The 22,362-nt window shown below is 37.8% G+C and overlaps 1 protein-coding gene across 1 annotated transcript in view; it reads left to right on the forward strand.

The window, feature by feature from the left end:
- Window positions 1-691: 691 nt before the first annotated feature.
- The window catches only part of LOC148216059 (cilia- and flagella-associated protein 337-like), a 46,468-nt gene continuing 24,797 nt past the window's right edge, over window positions 692-22,362 (forward strand). The window contains exons 1-12 of the mRNA XM_088140860.1: window positions 692-759; window positions 5,189-5,468; window positions 6,290-6,343; window positions 8,962-9,045; window positions 9,258-9,323; window positions 12,934-13,164; window positions 14,222-14,301; window positions 16,049-16,141; window positions 17,452-17,497; window positions 19,735-19,781; window positions 21,754-21,871; window positions 22,238-22,307. Of these exons, the coding sequence (XP_087996986.1) occupies window positions 692-759; window positions 5,189-5,468; window positions 6,290-6,343; window positions 8,962-9,045; window positions 9,258-9,323; window positions 12,934-13,164; window positions 14,222-14,301; window positions 16,049-16,141; window positions 17,452-17,497; window positions 19,735-19,781; window positions 21,754-21,871; window positions 22,238-22,307 (1,237 nt within the window). The remainder of the gene's footprint in view (window positions 760-5,188; window positions 5,469-6,289; window positions 6,344-8,961; window positions 9,046-9,257; window positions 9,324-12,933; window positions 13,165-14,221; window positions 14,302-16,048; window positions 16,142-17,451; window positions 17,498-19,734; window positions 19,782-21,753; window positions 21,872-22,237; window positions 22,308-22,362) is intronic.

Consider the following 22,362-nt stretch of genomic DNA (forward strand, 5'->3'; position numbering starts at 1 on the left):
GCCCCAGGCTATGAAGGACTTTATAGATGACCACCAGCACTTTGAATTGCACCCAGAAGCATACCGGTAATTTTTGCAGCTCATGAACTAGCGGCATTACATGGGTGTACCGAGGTATGTCCATTACTGCATGCATTGTGGCATTCTGGACCAATTGCTCAGATTAGGTCTAAAGTTCAACCCCTGCCATCTCCACCTAATAGAGGGATATGCAGTAAGACACAGCAAACTGTTCCACATCTGGATCAAGATGGCCATCTGACTGAGTACAGTGGGACATCTGAGGAAAGATGTAAAAAGTGGTATGAACATACAGTATCTGAATATTTGCTGTAGTTCTTGAAACTTGTCATAACTTTAAGAAATATGTGTTCTGAAATACACCGTGGTGATATGTGGCAACTCCACCAGATCCCCAGTAGTGGCAGTGCATTAATTCCATTGTGCCACATTCCTTGGGACTGCTTTGGAGAAGCTGCCTGCTAGGACTATTCCCAGGCTTCGTCTCCTTTGATGTTTGGGGACTTAAGGGAGGTACAAAGATTGCAGTAACCTGAGCCATTGCAGACAGACCTACCAGCAGGTTCCAGGCTCCTGAACGAAAGAAAGCACAAGCTGTTGCCTTATGAACGAGAAACAAATCCAAGATTTCAGCCACTGGAATTAGGGAGACAAGTATTCTGGTTCCATAATGCCTCTGAGGAAAAAAGTGCGACCAAGTTCTGCTTCTGGGAAGTTAGAAACCGTCATACTGACCAGGTAAGGGGCAAATAGTGGAAAGGAAGATGTTATGTCTCTGTACATTAAACAGAAACACATTGCTGCCTTTATTTATTTTATTATTTTTTTTCTTTTCACATGAAACAAGATTTAGCTGCAGCTGCCAAAGGCAGACATATTTGGAAAGCTTTTGCTGTTGTCAAGGAACCTCAGCTGTCAGAGTTTTTTGTTTGTTTTTCTCTTTGTGTAGGAATTATAATTGTCTAGGCCTGGCACTGTGGTTCCTTTGCTTAGCAATGATCCCTCCACATTTCTATCTTGTCAGGAGTTCAGCGTGCACAGTCGACCTGTGAATTCAGCTTCAGTGAAAAGTGTGAACATTTCTTTGGCAGGAGGGCCTGCTAACTCTTTTCTTGGGAAGATGCAGCGCGTTATAATTACCTTCAGCCCCCTGAGGACTTTCTGATGGCAAAACATAAGGCTTACTGTTACAGGAGAAATTTACGAATAAAGCCATTGTGTTCCTGCAAACAAAGTGTGTTAGATTTCTGACATGTTGGGGATTAGATTCACAGAGCAGAGGGAATACTTTTAATATCATTTAACATAAACTTTTGCAGGATTCCTGGTAACAGTACACATCTCAGCAAAAGCGCTTTCTATAGGGAGGAAAATCTTCTTTCCTTGCCCTCTTTATCTCACCCAGGAGTGGCCTTCTCACTCAGGAAGCAGCTGGGTCCTTTCAGGATGTCAGCTGCCACTCACCATTGATCTATCACAATTTGCTAGGACAATGTGACATAAGAAAAAAACTGAAGTATGGACAGAGCCAGTTATTCAATCACACAATCTTATGCGCAAGCTACACATCAACTTATATTGTGTGCAACATGCTCCCAGGCTGCCTAATGTTATTTATTCTTACTGGAAAGGTCTCGGGCTGTCACAAAATGATACAGAAAATGGGCACATTTAATGGCTATGTTTTAGGCTGTGAACCTTTGTCATTTCATTGATGGAGAAGATCAGTAATTTTCTAAAACTCTGTTTTTTAATTAACACAAATAAGGGCTAAATAAATACTCCATGACATTTGGATAATCCTCTGCCTTTCAAAAAGGGTAAGCATTTGTCCTTCAAAAACTACCCTGATATGAAATGTTAAGTTACTAATATAATATTACCTAGCCTTTGTCTAATAGTGGTGCGGATTACTTAACTGCAATAGTTAGCTCACTTTACATAGAACTTGGTTAAGTCACCAGTCTTGATATACACATCTTAACAGTTGGACCCATACAACATGCTTAATCCCAAGATTAGTGTTTTTATCTGTCCTTTTGAAGGTAAATAAATTACACATTCCTCTTTTCACAGCACTGTACACACCATGGTTTGTTCAATAAGCTATTCTCAGCCAGGGATGCTCTACTACATTAGGTCCAAATGTCCAATGGAATTCATTGGATGACTTTGGGCCAGTCATAACTCACAAGGCTGCTTTGGTGGCCATAAAATGAGACAATTGTCTCCCCATCCCCACCCCAGTTAACCACCTGCAAGAATAAACAAAACTATATAAAATGATATTTTTATATATCATTTTTATATAAGGACAGGAAGGCTTGGCGCAATATGGTTCGTGGGGTCATGAAGAGTCGGATACAACTTAACGACTGAACAATATATATATTTATTTAACAAGTTATATATATATATAAAATGATTATGTCACATATATGTGAATCACACTCCAGGTTTTCATATTCTTGCTACTGCTGTGTCCAAGATGTGCTTTAGTTAACCACAGGGAGTGAGAACTCTTATTATATGGGCCTTTTTCCCCAAAAAAGTAAATTAATACCTTTGATAGTATTAATAAGAAAAATACACAAATCTGTCCATGACATCACCAGAAATCTATTTTCACTCAAAGGAGATTTTGCCTTTTTTAATCATTGCTGCATGGTCTGGTTTATTCTTCAGTATAGTTGAATAATTAATCTCCAGTAGGAAAATACCGTGGAGATGTTTACAGCAAAGACTGTGTCTTGAGTTTTTCAATTAGCTTAAGTGTAACCAAGCAACGCTGAAGAGTAAACAAAACATGAGAACAGGGTTTAAAACTATCATTCACCACAAAGCTGTACAGTGTGTTTATTTTTGGTATGACTCTCAGCCAGGTAACTTGCTTGTGCATTTAAAAGGATCACCTAAGGAAACATGGTCAGAACTGCAGAGAGGTCATACCACTCCTCCATGCATCATGTTATTTGTTGTCATATATTTAGCATTAAGAAACACACATGATCAGGAAAGCCAAGAAACATGTGTTCCATCCATTGTGCTTCACTGTCTTCCAATGGAGGTGGATGTTCTGAAGAAGGTTCATGTAGGTTTCCCAAGTCATTTGGGATGCAATCTGTAGCTTTCCAAAGCCTTTGAGGCAATCCTAAGAGCCTGTCTAAAAATTACTAGCAAATTATAATTTTCAATTGTAATAGAAGGGAAAAATTATTGAATTCCTGGGAAGTAGGTATTCTGGCATCCAATGGCCAGTTGGATACCAGTAGGTTTATTTAGGATTCAATATAATAAACACACTTGTAGAGCAAAGAGCTCAGAAGTTTATTGAAGTAATATAAATTACAGGAGAATGTATACTTAAGCATCCTTTCTGCAGATAGGAACTTTGAAAAAGAACTGCAGACAGACCCCTTTGCAGGCCAGCAGGAATATAGCGCCTTCCCAGTCAGGTCTATGCTGAAGTTCCCATCCCACTCTGACTTCTCTTGGCTTAAATACTTTTTTCATAAGTGAAGAAGGGTGATCTGATTTAGCTCCTGAAGATGCCTCCAGGGGAGATGTCTTTTCCTGGAATCTAACAATTCATCTTCTCTTTTGGAAAGCTACTCATCTATTCAATAGAGTGATAAGGTTGAGATAAATAGCATAAGCTTAGGACAGCAGGTGCATATACATCAAGGTCAGTACAAGATAAGTTTTTTTAGAAAGTAAAAAGAAATACAGCATGCAGAAGCAAGCAAGTAATACAGTATTGGGTGATAAAGGATAATGTGGAGTTTATATAAACCAGGTGAAAAATGGATTGAGTCATTTATGTCTCCTCACCATTTCTTCTGCATGAACACTACAGTAGGCCTATTAACTCTATATAATTAATTCAATTTTATTTTATTTAAATCTCCATCATTCCACTTTCTGGTTGTGTTCATGTTTGGAAACATAACTCTCAGAACACCATTCAAAGTTCAAGTATGACCCTTGACATAAAACCATTTCTATTTACTGCTCTACCCTGCATTTAGAATGGTGTCCTTGCAAGCTGAAGATCTTTTTGTATGCAAGCAGAAGACTTCAGCATCAGAAAAGTCATTACAGAGTGGACAAATCCCTTGTCTCTGATCTAAATAGCACAAGTTTCTGGAGGAGTTTTCATGTTAATTTTGCAACAAAAGCAAGCAAGAGTCTTGAAGTACCATAAAGATTAAGAAATGTATAACTGCATAAGCTTGCCTTGTTATTTTAACTTAGAATGAAAGAATGATAGAGTTGAAAGGGAGAGTTTAGGTCGTCAAGTCCAATCCCTGTCAATAGGTCCAAGTGGTTGAGAGTAGGTGGGCAAATGCATTTCAGTGGGGATGAGTTGGGGGATACAGCAGAAGGACTTGGGTCAGCCATTTCAGGGAAAGGAAATACTCAGGGCTTTGCATCTACCTCCTTCAAATAGGATTGGCCATCTGATTCAATCTTAGGTTAGGAGGTTAACAGTACATCCACCCACCCACCATGCTCTGCTCTGCAAGATCAGGGATATGGATGGAAGAACATGGTGTTTTTGGTATGTACTCATCCCTATGAAATACCCTACCTTCAGAGTATTTGCCTCATCCCCCCTGCTGAAGCTCAGATTGTCAGACAAAATGAAGCTCTTCTTTAGAGCCTTTAATGTACAATCTTATGGTTTTTGAGGGTTGTGTTAATGTTGCATATTGGGATGCTGTGTTAGTTCTTAGGTTATGGGTTTAATTTGATTTTTAAGTGTATTCTTGTAAACTACTGAGAATCCATGCAGAGTAAGTGATTTCCAAAACTATATAAATAAATAAATAAACAGCAACTCTTAGTATAGTCTGACATAGAAAATGTCTATAATAGAGCACTTTTCTTCCTTCCTCTTCTTCCTCCCTCCTTCTTTCTTGCTTTCTTGCCTGCAGTTCTATTCCACATTTTAGCAAGTCACTTCACCTTATTTATTAATAGAATAATTGTAGAATGAGAAATCTGTGGATGGAAAAGTCTGCACCATTGTGTCATAGAGAATTAGCTTTTAGCCCAGTCTGGAACTTTACTTCTTTTGTTACCATTATTCCCAAAACTGGTTAATAATGAATGACCAATAATAGCATTTCCCACATGGTCACCTTCTGTTTTTGTGCTTGGACAGCATTCTGAATGAGCTAACAGAGCCGACATCTACAAAAGACTCTCTGTTTGGACGGGCGCAGACTTCATTAGGAGGCCCTAGGTTGCAAACTGCCTCTCCAGTTTCTGTTGGCAGCTTCTCAGAAGGCCAAAAGAAGATTCCCCGACTTCCAGAATGGCTCGTGAAGGAGTTGCTGAAACGGCAGCAAAGGAGTCACTCCATTGGACTCATGGAAAACATCTCAGACAGTGAAAGCATCCATCACCATACCAGTTCCTCCAGAAGTCACTGGGAAGGCAAGGTATAACAAATTCTCTTGTTGGCTTTTAGTAAGGATTTTCCAAAGTTAAAGGCTATGAGGAGTTGTATAAAAGATTATTCAAATGTCATATATAGAGAGAGCATTGACTTAGAAGTTGCTTATAAGTCAGGTGAAAACCGAGGCACCTATTTTGTGTTATGTCAGAAACCTGTACCAGGTTATTTAGGACTATAGCACATATTTCAGTCTCCATGGAGATGCCACAGAATTGGCACCGCAGACTGTTCAGAATCAGCCACTACAACATAAAGCAAAGATATGGAGGCTCATATCTACTTGACTACTTAAAAATATTATCAGCTGGGGGGGAGGCTGTACCTACCATTCAAGGGTATGAGATATGTCTTGTTACAGACAAATACCATGTTGCTCTGGTACATGCTGATCTGCATATCTCTAACTAAAGGCGTATAAATAAATCTGTTATAATTAAGGAACATTTAATTCACTCTCTACTATATCATTTTCTCATATTCTACCTTCATCCCAGATACATTCCACATGAATGGTGTTATATGTTTCTCTGAAATATCTGAAATCTTAGCTCAGAGGGGCCCAGTTGAACATTTGGGGGTTTATCCATTAAGGTTTTGCATTTATATACTGTTTTCATGTATTACTTCTATTTTGTTGTTTGCCTTCTAAGGATGTATGTTCTGATGCTGTAAGAGAGGATTAAACATATTTGTGGCAGATATTAGGTATTAACTCAAGGCATCAAAATGGAAGCTCCCCTCCCAAATCTAGTTGTGTACCATACAATGCTCGCATTAATCCATTTTGCTTTTTGTCTTGGCAAGATTGAACAGCAGATTACTCTTGATCAGCTTCAGAAACTATATGCAGCCTTTCAGGTACAGTCATCCTATTAAATGATTGGTATCAGAGTATGCAATAATCTTTGTTCAGGTGGGAATTTTTGATGTTGCAGTACCAACACATCTGGGAGGATCTAAGTTGGAAAAGGTTTGTAGATGGTATTCCATTGGAAAATATAACTTAAAGGCATCTATTGATTGAGAAAAAAAAGTTTGTCTAATATTGAATATTTATGCCTTGGAACTGCTTTGATGTTAGTGTAAGGTGATCATGAAAGAAAGTATTCACTGTTGAAAGGGTCATTGTCAAGAGATGTATGTCAACAAAAGAGTAAGATAATCCCTACAGTTTATGTTCGTCTATACTGGCCAGTGTTTTATTGGCACAATATGCTGAGTGATTAAATATTGCTATTTTATTGTTTTAACCTTCGTTACAGATGGAGTATACTTAGCTTAGGTTCGTTGAGACTGAAGTGATTTATAAGCCTGAGTACTCAAGAAATTGGCATCTTTGTTCTCAGCTTCATTCCCACTCAACTTTTTCTTTTTTCTTTTTTTGCTCTTGTGTATTGGTTGAGAATCCAGACAAGGATGAATATTGACTCCACCTGATAATATCTCCATGCCAGACCTAGTCTCTGTATTGATGGCAATTCCTTATAGGGAAAAAAAAATGATCTCCTGGTCCCATCTGTCCAACTACTGTAGGTGTGTTGAGACATGAGAAGCAAGGGTCAAGGAAACATGTGTTTGACCAAACTTTACTGAACAGACTGTCCACATTATCAGGCTTTAAAGATTAAAACACATTCAAAACCTCCAATCAATAAGGCCCTGAATATTCCTAAAAGTTGAACTGCCAGAACTGTAGAGTCTAAGACATGACCAATTTGATAAATTTTGCTCTCAGTCTTGCCAAGATATCACAGTGGACTATTGAGATAGCTCTTTGATCTTTAGCTAAATCAAATCTCAAAAGGACTTGAACTACTCAAGAAAGCCTAACTGAGTGACACAGAGAGGATACATTGATGGAGGAGAAAAATTGCTTTTCCCCCTCCTTTACCACAAAATAGGCTCAAAATGTTCAATCAAATTTAGGACACCTTTTCCTTTACTTGCACTCTGTTCACCTCCCAACTTGCTTCACTGCCCTTGGTTGAGATTTATTTTTTATCTTATTTGTTTATATGGCTGCCCATCTCACAACAGTTACTCACCATAGCATGACTGAATGAGCTCTGCATCATGCGAGAGGATGTTCAGGAGTTAACATGTCAACTGCCCCAACCATCTCCATATTCAACAGAATTGCTAAATCTTCAGCAGGAAGACCACCATACAAGCCAGAAATTTCCCAGAGCCTTCTGGAATCTAGTGGAATCCATCAGCCTCATGGGGCAAATCATTCTAATAGGTCTCCCTCTGCTACAGAGAGGAAATATGATCAATAAATGAACAAATAAATAAATGTCTGAGTTTCAGCAGGAAGTGGTATGACTATAATAAGGGAACCGATGTAAAATCCATCACTTTCAGATCACTATTCTCTAGACCAGGTAGGGAAACTGCTGGATAGTGGGTTGATGGTACACTAGCAGAATAGCCCAAGTGCCCAGCACAAGATACAAGATTGGTGTGAATGGAGATGAAGCCTGGAGACAGCAAGAATTCCTACAGATGCAGCAATTCTTCTCCCTGATCCCCTGATTTTTTTCTGTACTGAATATCCAAGAAAGCTGAACTAGGAGAGGCTACCACCCCAGCTCCCTGACCCAGGTCTTGGAAATACATGCCAGGTCAGCATTCTTATTCACAATCAAATCATGGATGAGAGAAATCTTATTAGTCATTTACATAGCAGCTAGCAACAGAGTTAGCAATTCAGAATGGCTACCGCAGTCCATTTAGCTGAGAGATGGACACAGGATTTCTTACTTCTCTTATTACCTGACACGTAAATCCCCCAATACCATGCTTCCCTTCTTCCAGAAGTGTCCTATGTTACAGCATGTTCATCCATCTTCACAATATTATTAAATGATTCCCTAAAACATGTAAAATTAAAAAGCAGAGCAAAATACAATATAGCCATTACTCCATCACTGAAGTCTTTCTCTCTACTTTGGTGTTGGCTACAGAGGGGCCATTATTTACCACCGGCCTGGGGAAAATGCTCCACCTACTTTTTGAAGGCCTCTACAGCCAGGTGGAAAGAAGGTCCAGGTGGGTGGGTGGCTTTTTACCCAGGGCCAGAAGCAATGAAGGATCACTAGAGCTAGAGCAAGAGCTGCTTCTCATCAGTTGGCACGATTCGTTGACTGAGCTGTTGAGGTAGGTAAAAGTGACTTTAGAGACAGAAGCAAAAATATGTAACTTTGGTAGTGAAACAGAGTCATCGTACTATAGGGAAGCAGATCAGAATCCCTCTTGAATTCCTGGGGACTGCTGTATCTGATTTTTATGAAGAAGAGAATATTGACGTTATGGTACTTTAGTTTTACATTTCACACTGCTCATGTGTTTGAACTATTCAGAAAGAACGAAGTGACAGAATGATTAAACTATGATTTGAAAACCTAAGCTAATATCTTGCCATGTCTACCACTTTATACTAGTGCTTAATAATATTTTGTTGCTTTATTTGCCAGGAATTAGAAAAAAATGGACATAAATCTTTGGATGTAGAAAACTTCAAGCACATATTAAAGACATGTATGGGATCACATAATGCAGTAAGCAAACAATTTAAAATTACTTGGGATAGTTGTAACTTGTAGCTAAAGGAGGAGGGGGATGAGAAATTACACACCTTCCTTCCTGCCCTGTTTTTAGGTGTTGCATCAAATTGAGGGGAGTGGAATAGTGAGCTCCAACAAAATGTGTCTCATGAAATTTCAATCTTTTGTTAAGGTAAAGATCTTTTGCACATCTTTTCTCTTTACAGAGTGATGAAGAAGTGGAGAAACTGTTCATGAAAATAGACTATTTGGCAACTGGCAAAATTCAGTGGGTACGTATCTGTTTTGGACTTAATGGAAAAAGCAGTTAAGACATAGTCAAGCATTTGGCTGCAACAAAGCAAGAAATAAAGAAGGATCTATTAGGATGAATAAAGCTCGCTATTAATTTGAAATTGCACGTGCACACACACAAACATGAGAGGGTTCCCTCTGACTTAGAGCTATTCTTTATCTCCTAGAATTTCTCCCTGGGAGGAAAAAGAAAAGGGATGGTGTTTTTTTATACTCCCAAGGGGGAAAAAAACCTGGAGAAAATGGAAATTTGAGGATCTGGGAAAGGGCAAAAATCCTTTTTTTTCTCTGTTCTTTCTCAGTTGTGGCTGAAGCCACCCACAGTTTCTCTAATGGATGGCTGGTACTTAGAGAGAAATCATTATTGAACTACACCTCCTTTTTTTCCAAATAATTTTATTAAAGAGTATAATTACAATAGTACAAACTAAAAGAAAGATAGAAAAATAGAAAGAATAAAAGGTGTAAAGGAAGAAAAAGGAAAGATGTATAGAATAGAAAGAAAAAAGAAAAGAAAGGTAAGAATATAGTAAAGAAAAATAAAAGAAATATATAAAGAAGTTACTTCCAACCTTCATCACAACAAGTATAAGCAATTTTAGTAACTTATCATCTTCTCTTAAAATACAAAAAATAATTTCTTCTTCCCATATCCCATCACTTTATAAACAAATCCATAAAGCCTCATCATTTCAGCCCTGGTGTCAGCAAAAGTCCATTAAGTGTTACCAGAAAAAACAACATATTTATTTTAACCTTGATCAAATAAACCAACTTTATATTCCTTCATTTTACTTCTAACAATCTTAATCTTTAGTCCATTCAAATAATGTTATAGCACTTTTTAATTAATTTCTTTTTTATTATTAAGAAAGAAAAAAACACATAGAAAGTGCTTTAACAAAAAAGTGAAAGAAATGCAACAAAGAAAAACAAAACATGTTAATATATTATTATAACAGTAAACAATTACAATACTACATACACTTATCTAATGCAAATATTATTCAAGTATGTTTATTGCTAATACATTTATATGACTATCATTTTTTTAACCTACTATATTTTGTACAAATGAGTCCCATATTTCATTATACTGAACTTGTCCATATAAAGTCTACATCTATAGGCAATCTGCTCATAAGTAGCAAGTGCAATCAGGTCTTCAATCCATTGAATAAATGGGGCCATACAGTTATTTTTCCAATGCTATAATATCAGTCTTTTGGCCATAGTAAGAGCACAGAGAATCCATTTATGTTGTCTGGTTGTCAAGTTCCATGTGCTAGGTATATAGTTCAAAAGAATATTATCTTCTGAAAATTTTAGGTTTTGTCTCACAATCATATTTATATAGTCCACTACTTTCTCCCAAAACTTGGTAAGTATAGGGCACTGTAGAAGCATATGTTTTAAAGATAATGTTGTAGAACTTGATTTCTTTTCATTGTCCCTTTTCATGAGATTCTTCAAAGCTTTAACAAGTCTCTTTTGTAAGTCCAATATAGAAAAATTATCCAGGTCATTCTTTTGGTTTATTGTTTGTATGTCTTTTTTAATTATTAAAACATCAGCTGGTTTCTTTTGTATGTGCAGTGTAACATCTTTTCCCATGTCATTCTTGTAGCCTGTCATTTGTAAATCCACTTTCAACTCAGTCTCTGTCTTGTCTGGTAAAACTTGTTCCTTTTCCATAATATCTTTTAGACACAGTCTATCCATAGAGGCAGATATCGCTGTTGACATTGTTAATATTAACTTCTGACTCCATTTTACAATGGAGTCCTTCAATATTTCCAGTTTTAGAATATTTTACACCATTCTGTAACTGTTAGTCAAGTTTATGTGTTCCTCTCCTTTAACTGAAATCTTTAGTTCCCTATAGTGGCCAATTTTTAAAATCTTACCTTATTATGTTTTTTAAAAATTCAAAACAAAAGCATTTTCCCATGGGAAGGATTCTTTATAATTAATTCCAAAATCTTATTTCAAATTTATCTGGACCCTTAGTCCATTTGTAGCTTTCTAAAATCAAAGTTTTAATCAACCTTTTGCTGTTTTTTTTTTTTTTAATTCTTAAGCTTGTAGTTAAAACTTTCTTTTGTTAAAGATTCAAGGCAAACTCACCTGGTGTTTTCACACTTGTTGATCCAAAGGTCTCTAATAGCTGAAAAATAGTTAACAAGCAATTTCTGAAAATGATTAGAAAAGGAAGTATGCAAACCTAGTGTCTTTTCAAAGCCACCAACCACGGTTTGAGCAAGATGACTATTCCCTTGTCTTCCAGTGCTCAAAACCCACCGGAGACCACTGTCTTGCAGTCTCCTAGCAAGGAGCAACTGTCTGGAGCACTTGCAGGTGATCTCCCATTCTCTCTTGTCCGGAGAGCCGGTCTACTTGCCAGCTCTTAGTTCTCTGCTGCAGTCGTTGGCTTCGTTTTTCGCAGAGCCATCTTCAGTCCACCATTTCTTCCTCTGGAAGTCACCTACTATATTCTCTTAGACATGGCAACTCAGAAATAAGCCACACTAAGTGGGCTCATTTCCAGGCAAATGTATTGCAGTGTGCCTGTGACACACTCAGGTAATGTGATGGAACGTATCTACAAAGGGGAGGGTGATGTAGTGGATAGCAACAGAGAGCAAGGCTATCAGGAAGGAGGGGATGCATTCCAAGAAGAGAAAGGAGACAAAAGACAACACAGTCTGCAGGGGGAGCGTTGGAAGCAAAACAGGTTCAGGATAGCCACTCCCTAGAATCCCCCAGGGTTGCAGTAGTATAGATTTAGTCGGGCAAGATTCTGTCTATAAGGTGCAAGCAAATAAAGGAACTTTACTCGACTGGATTGTTTCACCTTTGTTCTTGGGCTGGGCCTGACAAGTAGCAAGCAAATGTATTCCACCATCTTCCCCTAGCCTAAAACTGTGTTTAACCACAGCATGTGGCTTATATGTCACCTCAACCTGAAAAGATTAGCATTTTGCATTTGCTCAAACCAAAGAGTTACCAGTTCAGGCTTGCGTAAATACAAAAACCTCCTTGCTGGTCTTTCAAAAGCTTTTGTTTCTGAGACCCCTCTGCTTTGCTTTTGCTTTAATGTTAACATCTTTTTCTTCTCTTTGTATTGTTCTAGCACCATGATGTTTTTATTTTGCATTTTATATCATTTTTTTTAATGTGAATTGCCAGGAGTGGCTCTGATTGTGGCAGCATTAGAAAAGTCTTAAATAAATAAATAAATAAACAAACCCAAATGGCAGAACTTTCAGGTTTGGACCACGCAGTAGGCCTCAACACTTGATTAAAAGTCTTGGAAGTACATGGGGCTGTCTGTGGAGGTATTGAAATTGGTACGAAGACAAAGTTTTTGGTTCCTTCTACAAATCTGTAGAGCACCCTGCACCATAAGATGCTAACATGACTTGTCAAATGTTACTATCCTTTACTTGGCATGCTTGTATGATGGAGCAAATAATTTTGGCTGAACACTGACTTGGGAATAAGCCTAGGATTCAGTTCTGGGTAAGCTTAAGTGCCACTTGCATGCACCAACACAAGGATAACAACTGACTCTTTTTCTTGACGCAGCATGATTTCTGCACATACTTGCAGATGGAATATGCTGAACAGGACAGCGCATCCACCCGCCTGAAAGAGGTCACCTTCTCCCTTCCTGCTACAATGCAAGAGGTCTCGCATGGAGAGCCTGTGTTGCGCATTTACTCCCTGGTGGACAGCACATTAATAACAGCACGAGAAGATGGGCATATTTCCTTCTGGTCACCAGAGCTCAAGCTCAAACGAAGCAAGATGGTGTTTGTATGTCGCGCAGTTTTATTTTGTAGGTTTTAGGAATATAGTTCTGTTTATTTCAGTTTGTACTACATTCTGTCCCGAGGTTCAGATGAGGTTACATTTTAAAAGATCTTCCTGCTTCAGTGGAATCCCCAGTTGTTCAAATCTACCTCTCTTGGCCCTTAATCCAGCCTTTTCCAATATGACCTTCCATACTGCTGTTGCCAAAGGAAACTGCACTGCATGACGTGGGATATTCACTGGATTAGGAGGGACTATCTTCTCGCCTCTTTTAAATGGTTTTTACATGCCTTTTGCACCACACCTTTGGCTACTTGATTCTCAAGCAAGTCTCTTCGTACCTGTGGCTGGAAATAAAGCTGGCTTAAGAAATATCTTTCTGGATGCTAGACCGTTTCTCCACTTTAGCCTCAGTGACAACAGTGACAGTTACCTCCACCACCAGCAATGGATTCCCCTTCTTTACTCCTCCCACCAGTGCTGGGAAAGCAAACACCAATTGCTTTCTTTTCCTTGGATATTTTAAAATCACCAGTGTTACAGCTCTTTTTGTTTCTTTGACTTTTAGGGAAAATTGACAGAACTTTGCCATCTTCATCCAGAATACATATCCATATCCATATATATTTTATTTATCCTTCACCATTGCCTATGGTAACTGGACAACTGGGAATTGTAGTTTAGCAATATTTGGAGAGACATAAGTTCCCCACTCTACTCCAGTTGTATTCCTTAGACCAGTGTTTCTCCACTTTAGCAACTTTAAGACGTGGGGACTTCAGCTCCCAGAATTCCCCAGCTAAGGTTGAGAAACACTGCCTTAGACAATCCAAATACTAAAGAAATCTCTTTTCCTATATTAGTGTACTGGTAAGAATTTCCTCTTAAGATAAAAAACTATTCCCCTTATTGTCCTCTCTGTACGGACATGTGCTCTCTGCTTTTTCTTGTATCCAAGTTATTTTTTTTTATTCATTTTGATTTTGAAAGGGCAGTTGCCTAATTAATGATTCAGAAATGCCAGGTGATTTTTAACTGTTTCCCCTCCCCCCCTTTTTAGGAGAAAATTCACAGAAAATCTAAGTGGCTGATGGATTTTACTGTCATGACACCATACAATAAATTAATTCTGGGAACTGGGTAAGTATCTTATATATACACCCACTAATCCTATTCATCAGGATTTTCTTTTGCTGCACAGCCTTGGGACAGAAAGTTAGTGGTACTCAGGGATCCTGCAGGGTATGGTAAAAAAAGTCAAGATGGCCACAAGGTTGTGATCAAAGCTTGCACCGTCATGTTTTTAATGTCAGTCAACAGATGCTACAACAGGAAAGGAAAAATTAAAAAATGTCAGTGCATGAATAACCAGAGTATTGTACATGCCAGCTGGAGGAAGCTCCTCTTGAGGTGGTTGGGCTGGAATTTCAGCCAAGGGAACAGAAATACACCATAGACCCTGGGTATGCAGTACAACCTGCTTGTGGAGGCAACAACATTTGGGACAGCATGATTTCTTGCTGCTCAGGGACAAGGAAGGAGCAGGCAAAACAGCTATGTGGATATGGCCTGTGCACCATTTCCTAAATGGATGCAATTCTTGCCACACTGCTGCTTCTGGTCCTGTAAAGGAAATGCTGGCATTTAGGCTTTGCAGTTTGTTTATTTGTTTATTTGTTTATTTATTAAATTTCTCACCCACCCATCTCCCCCAATGGGGGAATTCTGGGCGAGTCACACCGAACATTAAAAACATAAATATATATAAATACATAAAACTTCAGTTTAAAAGCATTTCTAAAAAAGGGGAAGGAGAGTTCAAGAAAATGAAACATCTGAGGCTGAAGACAGAAGGCCTCTATGGGGCTAGCCATCCCCATGTTTGAGGTATTCCCTCCCCACCCTCAGTAGCCCAGACAAAGGAGCAGTGGTGAAATTGACAAGAGTTTTGTCAGTTTCTTTTTCTCTTAGCAGAGTCTGGAAAGAGACAGGGTATCTTTCCCTTCTTTTCTTTTCAAATGGAGTGGAGGTGAGAGATTCTTATAGCTGCAGAGATTTTTGCTCCTCTTTTTCAGCATTTTGGAGTTGGCAGAAACCCAAACAATCATGCATAATTGTCCAATATCTCCTGAGTGCAGGGAGTGGGAGTGGTGATGTGGGGACACTAAGTTTTAATTCACAGTTTAACTAAATGAATCAATAAATTTTATAATTATATAACCCATCTATTTCCATTTAAGGAAATATCAGATAGTGTGCAATCCAGAATAAGTGGGTATACGTAACACTAAACCAAAATGAAACAAGCCATATTATGTCTTAGGTTGGTGTCTATTTAATCCCCTTTCAAAGTTGAGTTCTGAAACTTCGGAAGAGGGTAGAAAAATATCCACTCAATAACCACAACATCCATAATTTTATAAAAATCACATCATGTCATATCTTACACTGTTTTTAAGTTAAACCACATACATTTTTCTCATTGGAGAATTGGTATCGGAGCATCTGTAAAGAGCTCGTGGTCCCATCAAAATGACAATATGTCCTTCCTAACATCATTGCACAAATGATGTGATAATGTAATAATATCATGGCCTCTGATGAAAGTACCTAAATTGCATCATTTACATGATTACATGATGACACAAATGTCAGAATACTTCCATGTAAATAAATAGAACCATATACTATATTCCAATTATACTGTCACAAATATCTGTATACCAATATTACAAAATTGGTGGTTTTATTTCCAATCCATTTTGAAATGAACCCTAATGAATCCTTATCTATAGATATTATTTACCACTATTTGTCTTGCTTATAGGAAAAGTATGTCTATAAAGCCTGTGATGTTAACATCTGATCATATTTTAACTTGTGGTAGGGATCGTGAACTTCAGTTTTATGAAAGCTCCAACTTTGAACCCTACCTTCAGATTAGTGGTTTGGAAGCTATACCTCTGAATGTAGATTACTGGTAAGCCAATCCAGATCCATATCACGTACCATTTATCATCACATAATGATTCCATATTATTATATATCACACTATATCTACTATTATGCTCTGACTGTTTTGGTACTTGGTACTCTTATGTAGTTGTGGAAGGCCAGTGGCTCAACATATCTCCCTGGCTATGGTTCTTTCTTTTGCCTTCCTTGAACTGGTCAGCAACCATCAGAAGACATTCTTTTAATTTTCCCACAGTGTCCCCAAATGGTGCTATATCAACTGCTTGGGTACATAGGAGGCCCAAGGAAAATGCCAAAGAGTCATGAAGGTGTGCAGAAAGAGATGTCCTCTGGGTGGTGCTGGTATTCTGGCCACACTGACTAGCATTTATGGAAATGATAGTTCAGCAGTATCCAGAGAGCAATAAGTTCCCCACCTATGAGATAAAATATGATTATAGCATTAGTTCTTACTATCCTTCCATAATTAGGTTTCAGAAAATTATGGGAACTTGAAACCATGTGAACCTAGTGCTTTATAACAGATCAAGACCTTAGAATGTCAAAATGTAGATATTATAAAAGTCCTGTTCAAAATCTCTGTGCATAAGAGCTGTGCACATTTAGAAAATGATTCGGAAGAAGTCCTTTGAATTTTTCATAAGTGCAGCAGCTCTCTGCTATTTATTAAATCAACCTATCTTTTCTCAGGCTTCTGGTCAAGCTGGAAAAAAGACGGTCATTACTTTAAGAATAGTTTTAATGAGCCAGTTCCTAAAGCAGTTACAGTTTTTTAGCTTGTACAGAAGCCTAAAGAAAAATAGGTCACCTTAATAAATAGTAGAAGGGTGCTAAACTTCCATCAAGTTCAAAGCACTCATTCTGAATCATTTTCAAAGCACGCACAGCCTTACTCTGCATTGAGGAAAGCTGGAAATGTACACTGTTGCCTCATTCTCATTCATCTCTGACTTTCTCATGTTGGCAGGAAGATATGCAAGCAAGGGAATTCTGTTCAGCTGAATGCAGTTAAAGTGATTTGTAGAACTGAGAGCCTTGATTGCACAGTGCTCCCCTTTGTGCAAAACACGTTCAGATGAAACTGATTACAATTTGTCTACAGATCTTCCTGGTGTAGGGATGTCATAGGCATCAGAGCTGATATATGCATTCCAGGCTCCTCTCTATGCCTAGATATTTTGAAGGTTTGAAGAATGCAATCTCATTTAGATTTCATTTATAAGTTTGTAGGATTCAGATTTGCTTGAAAAATTGTATGACATTTATTTGTGAGGGACAAGTAATTCTTCATTTTCTCCTATACTTCATTTTCAGCTACACAGATCATGATGAATGCATGATTCTTTATGGTGATGACCAGGTATGTATTCTAAAACACTTGCTCAGGGAAAAGAAAAAAAACAGAAATGTGATATTTGCTTCTTAGGGTATAATCATAAAATTATAGAGTGTGAAGGGGGCAGTTAAAACAAGTCCAAGGTGCGGCTCAGTGCATGAATTTAAATTAAAGAATCCTGAATAGATGGTTGCCTAGACCAGTGTTTCTCAACTATGGCAACTCTAAGGTGTGTGGACTTGGACTCCCAGAATTCCCCAGCTAGTCATGCTGGCTGGGGAATTCTAGGAGTCGAAGTCCACACACTTTAGAGTTGCTAAGGTTGAGAAACACTGGTCTAGACTGTACCTAAATACATCCAATGAAAAGAAGCCCATCTTTGATAGGAAGTTTTTTCTAACATTCAATGGGACTCTTTCTCTTCCTGTAACTTAAATATATTATTCTGCATTCTGGAACAAAAGAAAACAGGTTTTTACTTTCTTCCATCCTTCCGGGTACTTGAAAAAGAGTATCATATCTCTGCTGATTTGGGTTTTTTTTTTTAAGGTTAAATATACCTAACTCTTTCAATCTCTTTTCATATGGCTTAGTTTTTAATCCCTTGATCATCTTTGTTGCCCTTCTCTGAACACTACTCCAAGTTCCCTGAAGTGTGATGCCCAGAACTGAATATAGTATTCAAGGTGGGGTCTAACCAAAACAGAATAAAGAGGAATGATTACTTCTTGTGATTTGGAAATTATACTTCAGCTGATACAGTTTAAAATGGCCTAAGGCGGTGTTTCTCAACCTTGGCAACTTTAAGGTGGGTGGACCTCAACTCCCAGAATTCCCCAGCCAGCATGGCTGGCTGGGTAATTCTGAAAGTTGAGGTCCACCCATCTTAAAGTTGCCAAGGTTGAGAAACACTGGCCTAAGGTATAACCAAAACATTCTTTATGTATCCTGTATGTTCATTATCTTCCTAGGTACCAAGCAGGAAGAATTAAAATAGAATTCCAAGTCCACAGTATTTACCTGTGTGGTTAATACAGTTGTTGCAATGCCATTATTTGCTGAACTTTCAGTGGTTCATAGTGTAAGTGGCCTAATGCTAGTGGCCTAAAACTTATTTTAATATAGATATATGTTGCTTAATCCCATTTAATAATAAAAGCAAGGGCTAACTTGGAGATGACTTTTGGGGCAATGACAGGAAATAAGTAAAACTTGCAAAACTAGAGCAAACTGTTAAATAAGCAAACTTGTTGATGGGAACAGACATGACAGGGACAGAGGGAACAGGGAAGTGTGGTGAAATTAGCTCTGGGAATGTTATGAAAATCCTGAGAGTCATGATTGTAGTTTGCGGTTTTAAAGGATAAAAAGGATTGCAACTAAAGGGTCTGGACCCACATGGTCAAGCTGTCTCAGTTGATGGCTTGCTCTTGTCGGTCCACATTGCAATGTGCATCTAAGTAAGTACCTTGTGTGTTATTGATTCAATATTTACTTGCATATGGAACTAACTTTTAATAAAGCTTTTAGAACTTTGAAGTGACTTATGTTCTGGTGTGTCTGTCTCCCATGTTTAACGTGGTTTTTCCCTGACAATAGGAAGAACCACTGGAACTTCTGGAACCACTGGAACGTCTGACATAGAAATCAATTACCAATATGATTCCATCTAATAACTAGAGTTCTGGTGGAATTCAAAGTGACGAAAACACAGAAGAAGTAAAATAAGAAAAACAATAAAATAGTGGAAATAGCAGAGTACTTTAAAAAGGTCTACAGGAGAAATATATGAATATATATTTAAAATCAGAGCTAACTCTAAAAATGCCTGCTTAGTTTGGTCTTAGTTTGGCACCAAATAATAATAATAATAATAATAATAATAATAATAATAATAATAATAATAATAATATGGGTGCAAGGCATACCTACCTAGGAAGTGTGCTTCCCATATGGAATTCTCCTCACTTGTAGCCACCAGCTTCATTGCAACTGACAAGAAGATCTCTAAGGAAGGCCTGAATAGTCCACAAGTTATATATGGAAAGAAGCATTCCTCCTTGAAATGCTCTGGCCCCAAGTCTTTAGAGCTTTAAAATCACCTTCAAAACTTTGAATTACAAAATCCCTTTCATCCTAAAGATGCATAGTTGTGACCTTTCTTGCAATTTGTTTTCAGCACCTGACCAGAATCTGATAACTTAGTCCTACATGTTTTGAATGTATCTCCCCCCCCACTTTTTTTTCTTGCTTTGTTGTAGGGATGTGTCAATATCTTGCAGTTATGCTCTGTGGGTGAGATCCTGAGGTAAGCGCTTACAAAAGTAAAAATATAAATCGAGAATAAAAGGAAGCATTCAGTTAACAATTTGTAATTCCTCTCTGGTAGAGATATGATATTAGCTCTTTCAGATGACAACTTTCATAATGCAATAGGAGAATGAACCTGGGAATGAAATAGAGAAACCTGGGAATGAAGTAGAGAATAATTAATAGAGAAGGCACCTATTACCACAGAAAGAGAATTACTATCACCATTTTTATTTTATGGTTACTGCTCACCCTGTGCTGATCTCACTAATAAACATGCTGATAACTGTGAGGCGCATCTTCTGGTTCTCAGTGACTCAAACAGGAAGTGCATTATTCTAGTCTACTCTATTAGACACCAATCTAAAAAAACATATAGGTTGCAGTTCTGTATGTAGTTATCAGGAAATTATTCCCATGTAACTGAATTGGACTTAGGGTTATATAAAATCACTTAGGATTGCATTATTAATTTACTAATCCAAAAGATATTTGCTCAGTGGAAGTTATTTCCAAAATTGTTTCTAATTAATTTGCATTAGGTTGCTGACAAAATTTACAATAAATATATAGTGCTTTAAGTACTGTATTCTGTTATACTTTCTACAATGTATACATGTTTGCTTGTTTTTGTGCCTTCACGTCAGTTTTTGACTCCTGGCGACTTCTTGGACTAGTCCCTGCAGTTTTCTTAGCGAGGTTTTTCGGAAGTGGTTTGCCATTGCCTCCTTCCTAGGCCTGAGAGAGAGTGACTGGCCCAAGGTCAGCCAACTGCTTTTGTGCCTAAGGTGGGACTAGAACTTTTGGTCTCCCGGTTTCTAATCTGGTGCCTTAACCATTACACCAAAGGGCAACCATACAGTATTCTAAAAAGTCTGTCTGTCTGTCTGTCTGTCCGTCCGTCCATCCATCCATCCATCCATCCATCCATCCATCCATCCAATCCAGCCATTTAGTATACATATAAAACATTTAAAATATTTGAAGCAGATATTGATTCCAGGTTGTACCAGAACAGCTGAACCAGCAGAGTAGAAGGTTGGTTTTCTCAAACTGCCTGCTCCTCCTGGCCCCATCTCCGGCTTTGGGGAAGCAGCTTGGTAGTTCTACGACCTGGTGCCTTGTCTGACATCTCTGTGTATGAGAGAAAGAAGGCCCTCACCCCCTGTGCTGCCTTTCTGGCAATTAAAAGGTCAACAGTTTTAAAAAGGGAATTACTTTCTGGTACGCAGTCTCCAGGAATGCTTAGAAATGATTCCTTCACAGGTGCTAAATGTGTCTATATTCAGTCTGAGTATGTATGGTATGGAAGCTACATCAACTACAGAAGTGTGCAATTCTTCTCACTAAAGTGTCACAGATGCAAGAAAAATGAAGCTAAACCATGGTTTGCTTTAACCATGGTTTGTGGCATTAGCTATTTTAGCTATGTTCACACATAACATTAAGCCACTGTTTACAAACTATAATGACTGGATTTAGACATCGCACTAACTAAACTAAAGAAACTACATGCTAAACCACGTTCTAAAGAGCAAAGTGGTTAAATTCACACTATATACTAAGCCAATATCAAACCCACCAACTGGAGTTTAGCATGATAGTAAGCCCTGCCACCGTCTATTTAAATAAAGAACCTAATGTGTCAGTTCTTGCCAACTTTGGGGACTCAAAATCATAGTGATCTGGTACTCTGACAGCACTGCTAGTGCATATGGTGTCTTAATGTCTCAGATTATCAATATGTTTGTAAGGAGCTTACAGAGTTATTTTGAATCTAGAGTAAACTTGGACTTGCACATATTTGGGGTGAAGTGTAATATCTTCAAATGTGAGATTAACATTCTTGCCTTTTCAACTTTCTAAACATAGGTCACGTGCTTTCTATAGAAATAATAACATGAGTAATCAGATAGAATGAATACAATGATTTTTCAAGTATATAATTATATTTTCTTTATGTGTTTCAGAACATGGAAGAAGCTACCCAAAGTGGAAAATCTCCCTAATATAAGGCTTGAGAGTGCTATACTTTCTCCAAATGTCACTTATATCCGTTGGAAAGTTCATGGAGACTGGGTGACTCAGGTAAAAAGAGAAGTCTTCTACCTACTGATCTAGAGGGAATAAAGGTTTCTATTGTTTACATTCAAGTCACGGTTAAGCTTCTTACAGCAATCCAAAAACACTCATAATTTTTTTCCAGGAAGAGTTCAATGATAAGAAACAGCTAAACTTGGCTCTAGTTCTCATAATATCTTTTTGGTCATCTAAACTTAGTGAGAATTGATGGATGTATTTTTCCAGGATTCTATAATGATTAGACAGCTAAGTTTTCTTCTCTTTCTTTGTGAGTGAATCTGTTCATTAAGACAAAAAAGGATTAACATAAGAATAGCATTCTCCTCTCACCAGTATTTGGCTGGATAATTTTATTTTTTTCTGTCTTTTTAGCTGAATTACTATGATTCTATTAAGGCAGTAATTTCTGCATCAAGCCATGAGCCTACAGCCTTAGTAATAGGTAATTATGTAATGTGCTTATTTATTTATTAGTTTATTAAATCATGTTTATATGA

This window comes from Python bivittatus, unplaced genomic scaffold (genome assembly GCF_059951505.1).
Source record: "Python bivittatus isolate LINGU-HERP-01145 unplaced genomic scaffold, Pbiv_v1 ctg000340_np1212, whole genome shotgun sequence".
In the NCBI taxonomy this organism is placed as follows: Eukaryota; Metazoa; Chordata; class Lepidosauria; order Squamata; family Pythonidae; genus Python; species Python bivittatus.